The sequence below is a fragment of the Oncorhynchus nerka genome, linkage group LG7 (assembly GCF_034236695.1).
Source record: "Oncorhynchus nerka isolate Pitt River linkage group LG7, Oner_Uvic_2.0, whole genome shotgun sequence".
Taxonomy (NCBI): Eukaryota; Metazoa; Chordata; class Actinopteri; order Salmoniformes; family Salmonidae; genus Oncorhynchus; species Oncorhynchus nerka.
In genome coordinates, this window is record NC_088402.1 from 67304714 (window position 1) to 67321021 (window position 16308).

Sequence of the window (16308 nt, forward strand, 5' to 3'; positions counted from 1 at the left end):
CCCCAAAAAATGAACACAATTCATTGGCTCATTAATATATTACTATGTATTAACTACTCGACATTTCCATTTTAAATGCACTGTTTAAAAGTTGCTCACATTGCTGAAAGCCAGTTAACACATGATTATCTATTTGGTAATTGCAGTAAGCTCCTTTGTTGCTTAATAAAATTTTAAAAATTAAGGAAGCGAGGTGCACTGCTGTGAAAGATATTACTTCCTCAAATTGTGGGTTCCATTTTTCTTTGTTCCTGGACACACACATGAAAGGGGTAGAATTCATTGGATGACAAATGCAGCACATTAATGTTTCAACAAGGATCACAAAATAATACCAAACCAATTGAAAATGAACACGTACTGACAATAGATTGGCTCTCTTTATTTATTCAAGTGCTCTGGAAAAATATAATTTATTTCAGAAACAATATTTACAAAGTGATAGGCTCTCAGAGTTGGAGAAGTCTACAAAACAAAGTTTAAAGTGAGAAGCACTTAGAGAATAACTGACATAGAAAGAACAATAGGAATAAGGTCCTTCATCCAAAAGGTCCCACAAAATATATCACATTGGGGATAGTTTATATGATTAGCATGATTTCAGTGCAACTGGTTTGTAAGGCAAAGTTCACAACTGCCTTTACTTCAGAAGAGAAAACACTGTACTCTCTCTGAAAAATAAAGTATAGTAGCATACAAAGACAAATGGATTTCTTCCAGATGTTTCCAAACTATATCTCCCTAACAACTGAAGGGACTGCCATTAACTTGAAAATACTCCACTCCAAATTCCATTGAAAGAGGACATTTGTTTTTCTAATTTGAGAAAATAGATATAGTTAAACTGACTTACTGTACTAATCATATACATATCAATATACAAAAACGTACCAGAGATTTATATTTCAGCAATCATAGTGTAAACTGGTTCATAAATATATCAAGCATCATAAATGAGAAAATAAGGAATGATTGATTGACTAGAGTTAACTGGTCCTCGTGCAGAGTGTGGTGCGCTGGTATCTACAGAGCTTAGACCAGTTTTTCCATCAGGGGAAATTTAACTTGCCCATCCCGCACACAATGTACGTAGTAAACTCGTACACTATAATTTGTCTGTAAGATAGAAGAAAAACCCTCACACCATAACATTTTATCAAGTCGGTATTTCAGAACTTGTCAATAAGTGGGGTGAGTGTTGCAGTCTCATTTGGTAAGGCAGGCCACTACCTTGTAGAATCTGAATGGCTTCAATCTCTCAGCATACTGCAATAACAGTCAGACACCATAGGTCAGGGGTTGACAACCCTGATCCTGGAGTGGCACAGCAGGGTTTAGGTCCATCCAGACACTACACCAGAATCTACTCATCACCTCAACAACTGAGCTAATTATTCAATATCATTAATGGGCTAAAGTCCACCAACCTGGCCTCCCATGTCTAAAGCAAAAACAAAACTCAAAAACCTGGGGTGGTAAAAACCCTGTAGACTCACAATCGCTTTGATTGTAAACAATAGAATTACAATGGAATCACCTTATGCATCCCACTTGACTATGAAACGAATAACATAGTAGAGCTATGGCTTTATAGTGAAAGGCTATGAAGACATCGAGTTGTGGTCTCATCTCACCTGGAATGGACTTCAGTTCTTAATGTTCGTGCCATACTCTTTTGACATTACACACGGTCAGACACCACAGCGTTGTTGTTGTAGACAGAGTAGTTAAGATACGCAACATTAATGTAAGATTAACATTTGTACAAGCCATTTGAGAAGCTTGAATATGAGGAATACTGAAGATATGGTTATGTTACACCTGCACTAAGATGTAAATCCGATTTAAGAAAATGAAAGTTATGTAAACCTTCATTGATTATGATAATATAATTTACCAGTTTAAGGCACAATCTATACATTTATTTCATTATTGCAGAGTAGAAGCAATTCTGCTGTTCCTGAAGTAGTAATAATACATTTTATTTTAGGGATTGTATCAAAACGTCAATCATTACTATAAAATACATTTTCAACTCCATATCCCCAAGAACATTGGTTCTTGATAAAAGTCCCCACTGACAACAGTCATTATATCTGTGTTATATGTTGAGAAGCTTGGGGTTGATCCGTAGCTCAGTATTACTTTGTCTAACAGGTTAACTTTAACCTGGATTGTTTTCAGTCAGACATGAGACAATCTGGTTGTTAGCATAAAAATACAATTTCAACAATCTTTTTAAAAGGGTGTGAAATTCTTAACAGTAAGGGATGATCTAGAACCAAAACAAATTAATCTCCGGAGGATGTTGATTGCAAATTGACCTGATGGAATCCAACTGAAGTCAAAGGGTGCGTTCCAGATATAGGATCGCTATATCATTTTGCCGTGGTATGTTAAACACTTGTTCAGGTATTGTAAAGATCGAATTTGATTTTTGAAGAACTGAGCAGAATCTGTACATCTGGAATGCACCCAAAATGGTGTACTATGAGAATGGTGTCACGGGGAGGCGAGGTTGTTGGCGTCAGAACACGTCCTCCTTGGAGCTAAGGTAGTTCTGCTTCTTTCTCACATTCCAGTGTAAACATTGTGCCAGGCTCTCGAACCAGTCGTTCACGGGATCCTGGAAACAGATGGAGGGAACGGGGAAGCAGGAAGTAGTGATGGTAATGCTGGAGATGAAGTGAGAGAAAGAAAAAGACAAAAGAGCAAACGTCACAGTCCATCAGGTATGAGTGGGAGGCATGCAAGGTATTCGCAACCCCCCCAAACAATGACAAAAGAGACACTTGAAACTGGCTGACTAACTTCCTAAAAGGAGTCCTCTGTTACTGGTATATCAATGGTCTGCCAGCATTTCAGCGACAAGGAAGATAATTATCTCTGGCTGCATGAAGGAAAACCACTACAGAACATCATGTGATGTGCAATTTTTGTCTTGAGTACATGAAACTGGTCAATTCTGTGTATTCAGGCACCTTGCGGGAGTTAGATGAGCTTTGGGTTGAGTTCATCAGGCTATCTTCCATGTTTATCAGCTTTTGTTTCGTGGTATTTTTACTAGGGGGGAGGTTGCGATGACTGAGGGGCCAAAAGGTCACGCACTTGTCTCCATGGCAGATCTCTTGTCTCTTCCTCCCATCGAATGACACCCAGGCTGTATTCCTGGAGTCACGTGACAGCATGATCTGAGCGTGACAGACGGAGCAGAAGATAGGAATCCAGATGAACGACCAGTCAAAGACAACAAAAGTCTAGCAGTAAATGTCAGTGTGTATTATAAGCAATGTCCTCATTGCCATGCATCACCAGTGACTGAAAGAGTACGCATTGTGGTAGCTGTGTGTCAGACTGGTCATTGGTTACCTTTGTGTACTGTTCCATACACATTTTCTGGAGAGGAGAAGTAAATGGATAATGGCAGTATGGTGAATGCATGTGTGTGTATGAATGTGTGTGTTTACCTTGAGTTCCACCCCAGCAGGCACCACTATGGGTCTGAAGGACAGTGAGTGGGGGCAGATGGGGGTGATCATGATGGCCGGCACGTTGGGGTGAATCATGGAGGCTCCGGCTGCTACCGCGTACGCAGTGCTGCCCGTGGGAGTCGACACGATCACACCTGAGACAACACAAACACACAGACAGTCTGAGACAGACACTACTTTGACCGCTACACCACCAACACCCAAGCCTAAAAACACCAACAACAAGCTGAAAGAAGTTCCAAAACACAGCAAACCATCCCCAAGACAACTGAAATACTTCTGACATTCTGAGAGGCTTTCAGAAAGGGAGTTACTAGGAAGTAGTGAAGGACAGATAGCAAAGCAAAGACTAAACGTTGCCATCTCAGCCAAATCTACCAACAAGGCGAGCTGCAACAGTATGCACCACTAATAGAACATCAGTACCATGTTTGTATTTGAACAGATTTCCATCTCGTGGCTTGTACACAAGCAGTAAGCAGTCGTATAAACATCATAGTATAACGACCAGTTACAGCATCTAAACTAGAGGTCGACCGATTATGATTTTTCAATGCTGATACCGATACTTGGAGGACCAAAAAAAGCAGATACCGATTAAATAGGCAGAATTTTTATATATAATATAAATATATATATATATATGTAATAATTGACAATTACAACAACATTGAATGAACAACTTAACATAACACATAAATAAAATCAATTTAGTCTCAAATAAAAAATGAAACGTGCAATTTGGTATAAATAATGCAAAAACAGTGTTGGATAAGAAAGTAGAAGTGCAATATGTACCACGTAAAAAAAGCTAACGTTTAAATTCCTTGCTCAGAACATGTGAACATATTTTAGCTGGTGGTTCCTTTGAACATGAGTCTTCAATATTCCCAGTTAAGAAGTTTTAGGTTGCGATTATTATAGGAATTATAGGACAATTTCTCTCTATACCATTTGTATTTCATATACCTTTGACTATTGGATGTTCTTATAGGCACTTTAGTATTGCCAGCCTAATCTCGGGAGTTGATAGACTTGAAGTCATAAACAGAGCTGTGCTTCAAGCATTGCTAAGAGCTGCTGTTTGAATGAATGCTTACGAGCATGCTGCTGCCTACCACCGCTCAGTCAGACTTCTCTATCAAATATCAAATCATATACTTAATTATAATATAATAAACACACAGAAATACGAGCCTTTGGTAAATTAATATGGTCAAATCCGGGAAACTATCATTTCAAAAACAAAACATTTATTCTTTCAGTGAAATACGGAACCGCTACGTATTTTATAGAACGGGTGGCAACCCTAAGTCTAAATATTACTGTTACATTGCACAAGCCTCAATGTTATGTCATAATTATGTACAATTCTGGCAAATTCATTACGGTCTTTGTTAGGAATAAATGGCCTTTCAACAGTTCACAACGAGCCAGGCGGCCCAAACTGCTGCATATACCCTGACTGCAAGAAAAGTGACACAATTTCCCTAGTTAATATGTCCCACTAACATGAATTTCTTTTAACTACATAAGCAGGTTTAAAAAATATAGACTTGTGTATTGATTTTAAGAAAGGCATTGATGTTTATGGTTAGGTACATTATTGCAACGATTGTGCTTTTTTCGCGAATGCGCTTTTGTTAAATCGTCACCTGTTTGGCGAAGTTGAAGTAGGCTGTGATTCGATGATAAATTAACAGGCACCGCATTGATTATATGCAACATAGAACAAGCTAGTTAACCTAGTAAAACCATCAACCATGTGTTGTTAACTAGTGATTGTGAAGATTGATAGTTTTTTTTTACAAGATAAGTTTAATGCTAGCTAGCAACTTACCTTGGCTCCCTGCAGCCACAAGGTTATTTTGATGCTGTACTCGAGTAACAGGTAGTCAACATGCCACAAAGTCTCCTCCAGGATTGAAATGTAATCGGCCATAATCGGCATCCAAAAAGGGCGATTACCGATTGTTATGAAATGTTGAAATCAGCCCTAATTAATCGGCCATGCCGATGGGGTAAAACATGTCCTTTAACCCAGTGCCAGCTGGTTTACTACTCACCGTCTCCCTGTACCGTGGTGATGAGGTGTCCGTCTAAGAAGAGGTCCACGTTGGAAAGGTAGGAGAACGGGCCTCTGTCCACCACCACCTCATTCAGCACCTGTTGGACCAGGAAACCCAGAGTCATGTTTACCAGAGATACTCCACTAGCCATGTTGTTAGTTACTTTGGGAATACTTTTTGAACCCAGCCCTATGTTATGACTCGTTAAAGCCCACTCAGCAGGAAGCAGGGACTGTGTGTATGATGACAATGCATAATGAACTACGATCAAAACTCAAACACCCCACATAGCCCACATACATCCACCCTATGATAGATGATAGCACCAGGCCAAAATAGAAGCACATAGGGGGCATTGCTTTAACTACAGAAAAGCAGTGAAACAAATCCATGTGATAGACTACCTCAAACAAATAAGGAGGAAGTGAAACTAGACCTGAAGGATTGCTATCACCCTACAATCCCCAAAACAGGTTGTACATTTAGACCTTTCTGGTATTTTATCATGCCGCTGGGATCAGAGGTCAGGCCTGTGACAGTGGAAACATTACCAGAATAAAGACAATGAGTCCTTTGACTGAGATGTTCCACGCCATCATGATGCTAGAAACCTATTGTGGTACTAACCATAATACTGGGGTAACATACCAGTCCGGTGTACTGTTTAGCGCTCACCTGGTACTGCATGGCTTTGCGGCTGCCCTCGCTGTCTCCGTTGGTCATGATGATGCCCTTCTTGTCCACCCGGGCATTCTTCTCTCGGCTCTCCTTCACCACTCGCAGGCGACTGCGCAGGATGATGGCGGCGTTACCTGCTCAGCAGACACACAAACTTTTGTTTAAGAGTAGCATGTAAAATGTAAATGTGAACCTAGCAGTTAGAAATGCTATCACAACTTGTGCCGTGTAAACATCCACCAGCATACAGATAAGAGAGTAAGGCTTCTGTTGTTGAAATTGGGTAAGGACAAGCCTAAAGACGTACCCTCAATGATTTGGGTGACCTGAGACTGGTACATGTCAAAGTTGAAAGGCGTGAGGAAGCCCAGAGAACCCAGGTGGAAGGACATAACAGGTGGAACACTCTTCTGAGAAAACACACATCAGCACATACACACACAAGCAAGCTATGAAAACAAGCACAATCAAGATTTATTTTACTACAATTCACAGTATATTCAAAAACTGACAAATGAGTATGTTTACTTTACTTGGAGAAGTGAATAGTAAATATATACCTGGAAGAGTGACGATGCGTAAAGTAAGGTCCCATCTCCACCAAGACAGATGATGAAGTCCACTTGTTTGGAAATGTCATCGAGATCTGCGGTGTGCATACAAACACATTAGGTTCATGTCCGTAAGAGAAAGCTATACTACTTCAAGTGAGAGTTTCATAGACATTCATAGACATTCCTGACATTGACACAAGTCACTTTTGTTGCTGAGAATTTTCCTGCAAAGCAGAAAATGCAAACTTGTACTGCATCTGAGTTTTAAAAAAGGCTTCTAAAATCTCTCATTTGCAATTTTAAATTTCAGACTTGATTTTCCCTAACAGAAATTTATTAACCCCTACAAAATAATAAATTAATTATAATCCACATAATAATTCACAGTTCCTGTTGCTGCAGGATTATTTTCCTGCTGTAGCATACTGGCTCAAATTAAGATCCTACATCACTAGCTACATAGAGTCAATCAGATCAATCTATCATCCTTCAGGATTGTATTCACTAGGCACCAAATGGAAAAAAAACTGACAAAAAATGGAGGGACTACTTAAACTTCTCCCATAAGATATTGCATTTTCGTTTTTTTGTTGAAAAAAAGGGCTACTTTGTGCACTAATGAATACGACCCAGTCCTCTAATGGTCTCCTCACCTTCTCTGAAGGTGCAGAACTTCTGGATGACGGCCGCAAAGCTCTCATCGGCCTGGATGACTGGGTCAGCCAGAACCTTCCTCTCCACGTAAACAATCATGTTTTTCTGTTAGAACAACGCACAAGTATAAACATATGCATTAGCAACATGCACATGTAATGCAGTGTTTGTACAGATAGTGAAAAGTCCAATTTTGAGGCTCCCGAGTGGCGCAGCGGTCTAATGCACTGCATCGCAGTGCTAGAGGCATCACTAAATACCCTGGTTTGATCCCGGGCTGTATCACAACTGGCCGTGATCGGGAGTCCCATGGGGCGGTGCACAATTGGCCCAGCGTCGTCCAGGCTAGGGGAGGGTTTGGCCGGAGTAGGCCGTCATTGTAAATAAGAACTTGTTCTTAACTGACTTGCCTAGTTAAATAAAAATAAAAAATGTTACAAATTCAAGGACCTTCAAGTGCTTTTTCAAGCACAAATATTTATTTTCAAGGACAATCCATTTGTAATAGTTCCTATTATGCAATTGTTTCTAGTTGCCACTAGATGGCAGTATATCACTACAACCTCATGAAAAAACCCACTACTTATTTACTACATACATGAGGACTGATGGTGTTGACTGATGTCCTTATATGAACTGTAGCTAAGTGAAATCGTTCAAATTGTTGCATTGTGTTTATATTTTTGTTCAGTGTACATATTATTAAATTGTCTTTAAATTAGGTCCCACAGGCTGTCCCAACCCATAATGACATGAAAGTGAATTCTGTAAAAGGCCCTTAGTTGACTCTAAAATTGTGTATTCTATACCCATTTGAAGATAAACAAGTTCTTAATGTGTTTGATAAGATTAAAGACTCTCTCAGGGGACCCTATTTAAACATATGTCCCGGACACCAAGTTTGGGAACCACTGTACTACTAGCGTCATCTTTATAGCTAGCTACAGTACCTGGCTAATAGCCAGAGCCCTTGAGCAACCTAGCTAGCTAGACTTCTGACTGAAATATCAGTGACTATTTACCAGTTGTACACTCATTCTCCGAGAGTCAGGGTGGGTTGTGTGGGGTTTGTCTGTTGACACGGCAGGAGTCGAGGGATATTAGAAGAATTCCCACTGTCAACAGCATCTCTTTGCTACTTGCCGCTGTAGATCTGGGCTGAGGTAGTTTGTTTCACCTCTCGGCCTATGTCGTGGGCGGAGTTTCGCGCTGGAAAGAGTGGTGAATGAATGAATGCGCTGCTAAAATGGAAAATTCGGGGGAGCAGGGGAACATAACGAGCGTACATAAATAATTCATGATTCCACTCGTTCGCAGAGTAATGCGTGATTAGAACTTGCTGGGAATGCAATAAGTGGGTAAACGATAATTAACCAAATAAAAGGGTTGAGTAAACGCAAATTCATAAATAAAAACGTGCGTAAACAGCATTTACCCTCCACTACATCCATTCATTTAAAAAAAAAAAAATTTAAACATTTGCCCAGCATTCTAGCTATTGATGTGACGTTTGGCGGCACCTAATCAGTCAATTCTGTACCTGCCTGGCTGAGTGGCAGTGTGGATGAAATGAGCGAGCTCGCCAGGCAACCAGAACGCAAAACACGTGAGGAAATAAAACTTGGTAGTCTACCTGGAAATGAATTTGCAAGACCAATAACATATTTCATAATTTTCTGTTCTCCTCATTTTAATTCGAGTACTTTTCAAGTACCAACATGAGAAAATGTCTGATTTTCAAGTAATTCCAGTATTTGAATATCAGACTGCCAAATTCAAGTACTTTAACCACCTCAAGCACCTTGTGCGAACCCTGGTAATGCCAATACTTTCATATTACCCTTTAGAAGACTAATAGGTCGAAAGAATATTCAGACTGTACAGTTTACAAGCAGCTTTACTTTCTTGTAAGGTGTAAGTATACAATTATTATTTTTTTAATATATTCTCAGTCACTAATATTTCTGTTTTTAGGGACTTAATGGCAGACTTTCTAATGAAACTGAACTACACACACCCATCAAGGCTGCTAAGGTGCAGGTAGCTATAATTTGAGACTAGAGAGCCTCTGCACACTGTGGGTCACTGCAAAAAGTATGAATGTCCTACCTCTGTAAGAAACACACAGAGCTCTTTGAAAGGCTGCAGTAGACTGGCATCCTGGATCTTCTTGATGACAAGGACACTTTTGGGAGGCTTGTTCCACGTCAGTCTCTGGCTGGCTGGGTCCTGAATGTGCCTGAGTGGTGAGAAAGAAAGACCACAGGTAGTCAATACCTTTTTTAAGGGTAATAATGAATTGTATATTTTAAATCACTCATCATTTGATCAAAGGGATTGCAGCAACAAAGAGCTGTTCCGTAATAATAATTTTAAAAAACAATTTTGATGGAGAACCATTTGTAAACCTACAGCTAAGAACTGTAGTTTTACACGAGTCCTTCTTGACATTTTGAGGTGAATAAACATAGTTGTAATTCTCTCATGGTTTCTCACTACTGTAGCCTGTAAACTTTGCAGGTATTGAACATTTCTAGTTTGGGCATGGTGAGCTCTCAGTAGCCATGTTTTTAGCTCGTGGTTTGTTGGCTCAGTGTTTCTTCATACTGTTTGTTTTTACCAGTTTGATAAGATGCAGAGCTGCTTAATACCTACCCTATTATTGGCTGGGGCTTAGTCTAGTAACACTGGCAGCCTCAGAATTCAGCAGGGTCAAGAAGGGACCATACATTTACATAAACACATCACAGTGACCTCACATTCCAACCAAAGTGCAGGAATTAACACGCTGATGAAGGCGACACACGTTGAAATGCTTTGGTGTCATAAGAATTTTTCTTGTCATCTTTCACTGTTGTATTTGTTTCAAATTTCCATTAGGGCTGTGACGATACCAGTATCACAATATTTTTTCCATGGCAAAAATGAAAACACGAAGCAGACCGAACTCTTTGGTCCTTAAAAAACCTGCTCTATATAAAATATTGTGTGCTATAGCTTGGAAAATAAATTAATGTGACACTGGATGTCAACATAATTATGTTTGTTCCCAACATTCCGGCTGTTTTCCCAAAGAAGTTAACTCCGCTCGTGTATTGTTTCTTTGCCACAATACTAACGAGTATCGCGCTACAAGTATCGTCCAGACGTAATCTCCAGTGTCATGTACATTTGAGAGGTTTGTGGAATAGTGTTAGTTGACGGAGCATACAGATACAGAATGTGCACTATGTCATCATTCATTAAAAGTAAGGCTACTTGTAATTTTTTACATAATGCATGCGATTAGCTCTAGCAGTCCTTGTCGACTTTGTGAGCTGGTTACACGTGACCTTAACTTGAAACTCAAATGGTCGATTAAAACAAAAACGAATCTATAGGCCTTCATACAAAGTAGCCTAATTGAGGGAAAACCAGAGTTGGGCTGTAGTTTGTAGTCCTTGTACAATATCAAATTGTTCTTTTGAGATACTGTTAAGGATGAGATACTTGTCTGTTGAAACAGAGGTTTGTTTTACATACAAAATGTCTTAAAACAGTAATACAACATTACAAATACAAGAGATGGACCACACATGATAACACCAGCTTACTACATTACACACTACACTGCTTAATCTATTATTGTTTGGCTTCTGGTACCATAAGACTGACACTGTAAAAGAGACATAGTTCCCGTGTGGCTCAGTTGGTAGAGCTTGCCGCTTGCAACGCCAGGGTTGTGGATTCGATTCCCACAGGGACATAAAAGTAAAACAATTTGTGACTCGTTTCAGGAAACTAGGCGTATGTTGCGGGTCATGACTTCACAGGAGAGCCATTTGAGCGTAAACTTTAAAAAAAATCTAAATGCGTTTTTGGGCAAAAATGCCTTCTGGAACATGTGAATTTTTATGTGCCTTAATAACAAACTTGTATGCCATCTGTAAATATGAATACAATTGTTTTATTACGAGCCTAGTTGGTTTAGCCACAGAAAAAGACAACAACCTTCCAGAGAAAATGAGTGGGCAGGACATGCCGAGAGATGAGTTCGGATTGGTCTGACATGTAGCACGAGTTGGTCTATTTGAGCTCAGTATATGTAGGTAATCCTGTCTGACGCGGCTTTAAAAATATATATGATTCACGTAGTAGAACTGCATAAGTGTTGCTCTCCACTTGGAGGACAGAGTTTTGAAACAGTGGAGTTAGAGTATGATAGCTAAGGAGATTGAGAAAACCCCTCTCTCTGGATTACATCTTCAAACTAAGGGCAACCATGGCATCCGTGAGAGAGGGAGAAGCATCCATCCATGTATACATTTTCAGATATTACAGGTTTCTAATATTGTCAGAGTAATTTTCATTTCAGAATAGTGTACTGTTAGCTAGCTAGCTAACGTTAGCTAGCGAACCAGACAGCTAACGTTACGTGTATGATCTGTGTAGTAATATTATTTGTATCTCAGAGCCATCTGCTTTGCAAGTTAAAGCCTAATGTTAGCAAGCTAACATTGAACCTGTTTGGTTAGTTAGCTGCAGATTCATGTAGGACAGTAATGTCATGTGTTGCGATTATGGTTTATTGTTTAGCTAGCTATCTACATGTTGTAACAAAATACTCCACTATGCAAGTAACAATTTCAATAGAATGTTAATGATGTCACTGTGACAACAGTTGATAGACATAGCTGGCAAATTCACTCTCGCTATCTACTTGGATTTCAGAGCACTTTCGTCCGAGTATGCCAGTGCGCAGAATAACTGACAAATGTACGAACACTCAACACCCGTTGAATATGGCCGGTGTCAGTAAACGTTGACAAAAAAGCGTAAATTGTTTCCAGCAGCACAGTTGCTGTCATCAACACTCTGGATAACATAAAAACAGCCTAACCAGCTCTGCTAGGGCGAGTAAAATGGTCAGTGAGCTGTTCTCTCATTTGTGTCTGGAAGTAGCTAGCAAGCTAGCAAACATTAGCCAGTTAGCTTGACTGCTGCCGTTAGGACAGAACGCTCGGATCAACCCTTAAAGAGATGGGTGGGGCTAAAGCTTAAGAGGGTGTAAATGATGCTGAATGGGTATAGACAAAGAAGAGGTCTGCAGTAGGTGTACCAAAACATACAAAGGCCATTTTCTCAAAAGTGAGGTTACAAGTTTATCAACTTTCAAAACATAATTACTTTCCCATTGTTGCTCAACTTTAGTTTATGATATCGGAGAGAAACAACGTTTTCATATTCCCCATCATCTCCTTTGGGGTATGGTAGCACGCAAATGTACCATCTGGCAATATTTTGAGGGTGTTGGGGCGGCAGGTAGCCTAGTGGTTAGAGCATTGGACTAGTAACCCGAAAGGTTGTAAGATCGGATCCCAGAGCTGACAAGGTAAACATCTGTGGTCCTGCCCCTGAACAAGGCAGTTAACCCACTGTTCCTAGGGTGTCATTAAAAATAAGAATTTGTTCTTAACTGACTTGCCTAGTTAAATAAAGGTAAAATAAATAATTAATCTCTTGTGGACTGTAAATGGAATTGAGTAGTTTACGTGAGATTCTTTGTTGCTGAGATTAGTGGTAGTGTGTACTTTCATTAAAAATCAAGGTTTCAATATGTTGTTTCTGACTTTCTAAATGTGTACAGTGGGGCAAAAAAGTATTTAGTCAGCCACCAATTGTGCAAGTTCTCCCACTTAAAAAGCTGAGAGAGGCCTGTAATTTTCATCATAGGTACACTTCAACTATGACAGACAAAATGAGAAAAGAAATCCAGAAAATCACATTGTAGGATCTTTAATGAATTTATTTACAAATTATGGTGGAAAATAAGTACTTGGCCACCTACAAACAAGCAAGATTTCTGGCTCTCACAGACCTGTAACTTCTTCTTTAAGAGGCTCCTCTGTCCTCCACTCATTACCTGTATTAATGGCACCTGTTTGAACTTGTTATCAGTATAAAAGACACCTGTCCACAACCTCAAACAGTCACTCTCCAAACTCCACTATGGCCAAGACCAAAGAGCTGTCAAAGGACACCAGAAACAAAATTGTAGACCTGCACCAGGCTGCGAAGACTGAATCTGCAATAGGTAAGCAGCTTGGTTTGAAGAAATCAACTGTGGGAGCAATTATTAGGAAATGGAAGACATACAAGACCACTGATAATCTCCCTCGATCTGGGGCTCCACGCAAGATCTCACCCCGTGGGGTCAAAATTATCACAAGAACGGTGAGCAAAAATCCCAGACCCACACGGGGGGACCTAGTGAATGACCTGCAGAGAGCTGGGACCAAAGTAACAAAGCCTACCATCAGTAACACACTACGCCGCCAGGGACTCAAATCCTGCAGTGTCAGACGTGTCCCCCTGCTTAAGCCAGTACATGTCCAGGCCCATCTGAAGTTTGCTAGAGAGCATTTGGATGATCCAGAAGAAGATTGGGAGAATGTCATATGGTCAGATGAAGCCAAAATATAACTTTTTGGTAAAAACTCAACTCGTCGTGTTTGGAGGACAAAGAATGCCGAGTTGCATCCAAAGAACACCATACCTACTGTGAAGCATGGGGGTGGAAACATCATGCTTTGGGGCTGTTTTTCTGCAAAGGGAACAGGACGACTGATCAGTGTAAAGGAAAGAATGAATGGGGCCATGTATCGTGAGATTTTGAGTGAAAACCTCTTTCCATCAGCAAGGTCATTGAAGATGAAACGTGGCTGGGTCTTTCAGCATGACAATGATCCCAAACACCCCCCCCCCCCCCCGGGCAACGAAGGAGTGGCTTCGTAAGAAGCATTTCAAGGTCCTGGAGTGGCCTAGCCAGTCTCCAGATCTCAACACCATAGAAAATCTTTGGAGGGAGTTGAAAGTCCGTGTTGCCCAGCAACAGCCCCAAAACATCACTGCTCTAGAGGAGATCTGCATGGAGGAATGGGCCAAAATACCAGCAACAGTGTGTGAAAACCTTGTGAAGACTTACAGAAAACGTTTGACCTCTGTCATTGCCAACAAAGGCTATATAACAAAGTATTGAGATAAACTTTTGTTATTGGACCAAATACTTATTTTCCACCATAATTTGCAAATAAATTCATTAAAAATCCTACAATGTGATTTTCTGGATTTTTTTCTCATTTTGTCTGTCATAGTTGAAGTGTACCTATGATGAAAATTACAGGCCTCTCTCATCTCTTTAAGTGGGAGAACTTGCACAATTGGTGGCTGACTAAATACTTTTTTGCCCCACTGTATCTGTTTATTGTCAACAACTGAGTCAGTTAACCAGAGAGTGTGTGTTAGCCAGAGGGTGTGTGCAGTGCACCACAGTCATTAGTGCTCGTGGGGTGAGGTGGGGGCTTGTGTCAAACCATTACAGACCGAAGACACAACCCAACTCATGACTTTCTCTGAATGTACCTCTATTCATGAAAGGCCACAAATTACAATTCCACACAGGAATAGGCTACAAAAAAAATATAGAAGATGCTAATGTTTTGATACATGAGAAAACATCTTTACAAAACGTAACATTTGGTTTTACTACGAAAGATACTTTCTAAAAACATGTCATTTGTTTGTGTGACATATGTGAGCAGTGAGCACACAATTAGCCTGTTATAAGCCAATATCAGAACAGGCAAACCCTCACCCACACCCCTGCCCCCATTGCAGAAAGTCTGGCTAAACAGGTCGGAGAAACCCTCGTCCCTGTTTCATTACAAAGACCAAATATGGACTATATCACAATGTGCCTGTGTTTTTGTCAGTGGTATGGCTTATTTAGTTACAAATAACAGTCACTCATAATAACCTCAACCTACAGCCAGCCATCTAGGAACAGTACTTCTCATTTTAAATTCCACTGTTTACAAATGAGAGTAAAATCATGCCCATATGACCATAGATACTCTACAGATGGATACTATCTGTACATACCATAGATACTAATACACAGGTATAAGTCTTTCAGGTCCTAATGTCACCTAATGACAAACCAAAAGCAAAAGGAGAAAAAAAACATTTACTATGCTGACACTACAGGACAATGCAGGTTAGTACTTCACTCATCAAACATTACTGGTAAAGCCATGTTCCTACTGAGAAAGCCTGTCAGCCGAATAGAAAGAAAGACAGAGAGAGAGAGAGAGAATATTCTCACCATTTCCACACTTTGTTGTCGCTGTTCTCCGGAGCTTGCGGTTGCACACACTGGTTGAATTTCATGGCTGTCTGCATGTGATGCTTCTTCAAGCAGAGATGGGTGGAGAGAGCACTGACAAACTGTGCTTGGTTATGCCTAGCTACCTGCTCTTCAGTCTACCTATTCCACTATCTAAAGCAAAACAACTCATTTTGCTCTGTACAGTCTCTGTGTGCCTAAAGCATTCTTTAAAAAATCCAGTGGTTAATTCAAGTTGTATTTAAGCACCTAATGCAGATCTCACCACTGAAGTTGAATTCTGTTGATAGTCTTCCCATAAGCTGCCTTCAATATCTATCCTTCATCAAACCACCAGAAAAGCCACAGTTGTCACTACTTCTTCCTGGATTGCCTTGTGTAAATATTAACTCTAAATCTCTACTCTGCATTCTGACGGTGACCCAAACCTCTCACTCCTCTTAAAACAGACCTGATAGAATGACATCATCATCAGCCCCGCCTACAACAATTACAGACCCTCCCCTTTAAGGGAAGACAACTCTCTCATTGGCTGGCTGTTAAGATGTTATAGAACAATGCTCAAGTGGACTTTCCCGGGTTAGTCCTTCCTAAAAGTAGTTCATCTGAGAACATTACATACATAGGACCACTACAGATGGATTACACTTCCTTGATATGAGGAATAAGTACTATGAATTGTTGTTTGTTTTATATTA

At 40.1% G+C, this 16308-nt stretch overlaps 1 protein-coding gene across 3 annotated transcripts; it reads right to left on the reverse strand.

The window, feature by feature from the left end:
• Nucleotides 1–361: 361 nt before the first annotated feature.
• LOC115132253 (NAD kinase-like) lies at nt 362–16037 on the reverse strand. Of its 3 annotated transcripts, none has more exons than XM_029664703.2 (10): nt 15590–16037; nt 9556–9685; nt 7446–7551; nt 6799–6884; nt 6546–6648; nt 6236–6372; nt 5558–5657; nt 3468–3625; nt 3109–3191; nt 362–2675 (listed from the first exon to the last, which is right to left on the reverse strand). In XM_029664703.2, exons 1-10 carry the CDS (start codon nt 15664–15666, stop codon nt 2528–2530), a joined length of 1128 nt encoding a protein of 375 aa, XP_029520563.1. In that variant the 5' UTR covers nt 15667–16037; the 3' UTR covers nt 362–2527. The 3 variants fall into 3 exon arrangements, with proteins under 3 accessions (XP_029520563.1, XP_029520562.1, XP_029520564.1); XM_029664702.2 differs by having other exon boundaries at nt 2982–3191; XM_029664704.2 differs by having other exon boundaries at nt 2542–2626.
• Nucleotides 16038–16308: the final 271 nt, after the last annotated feature.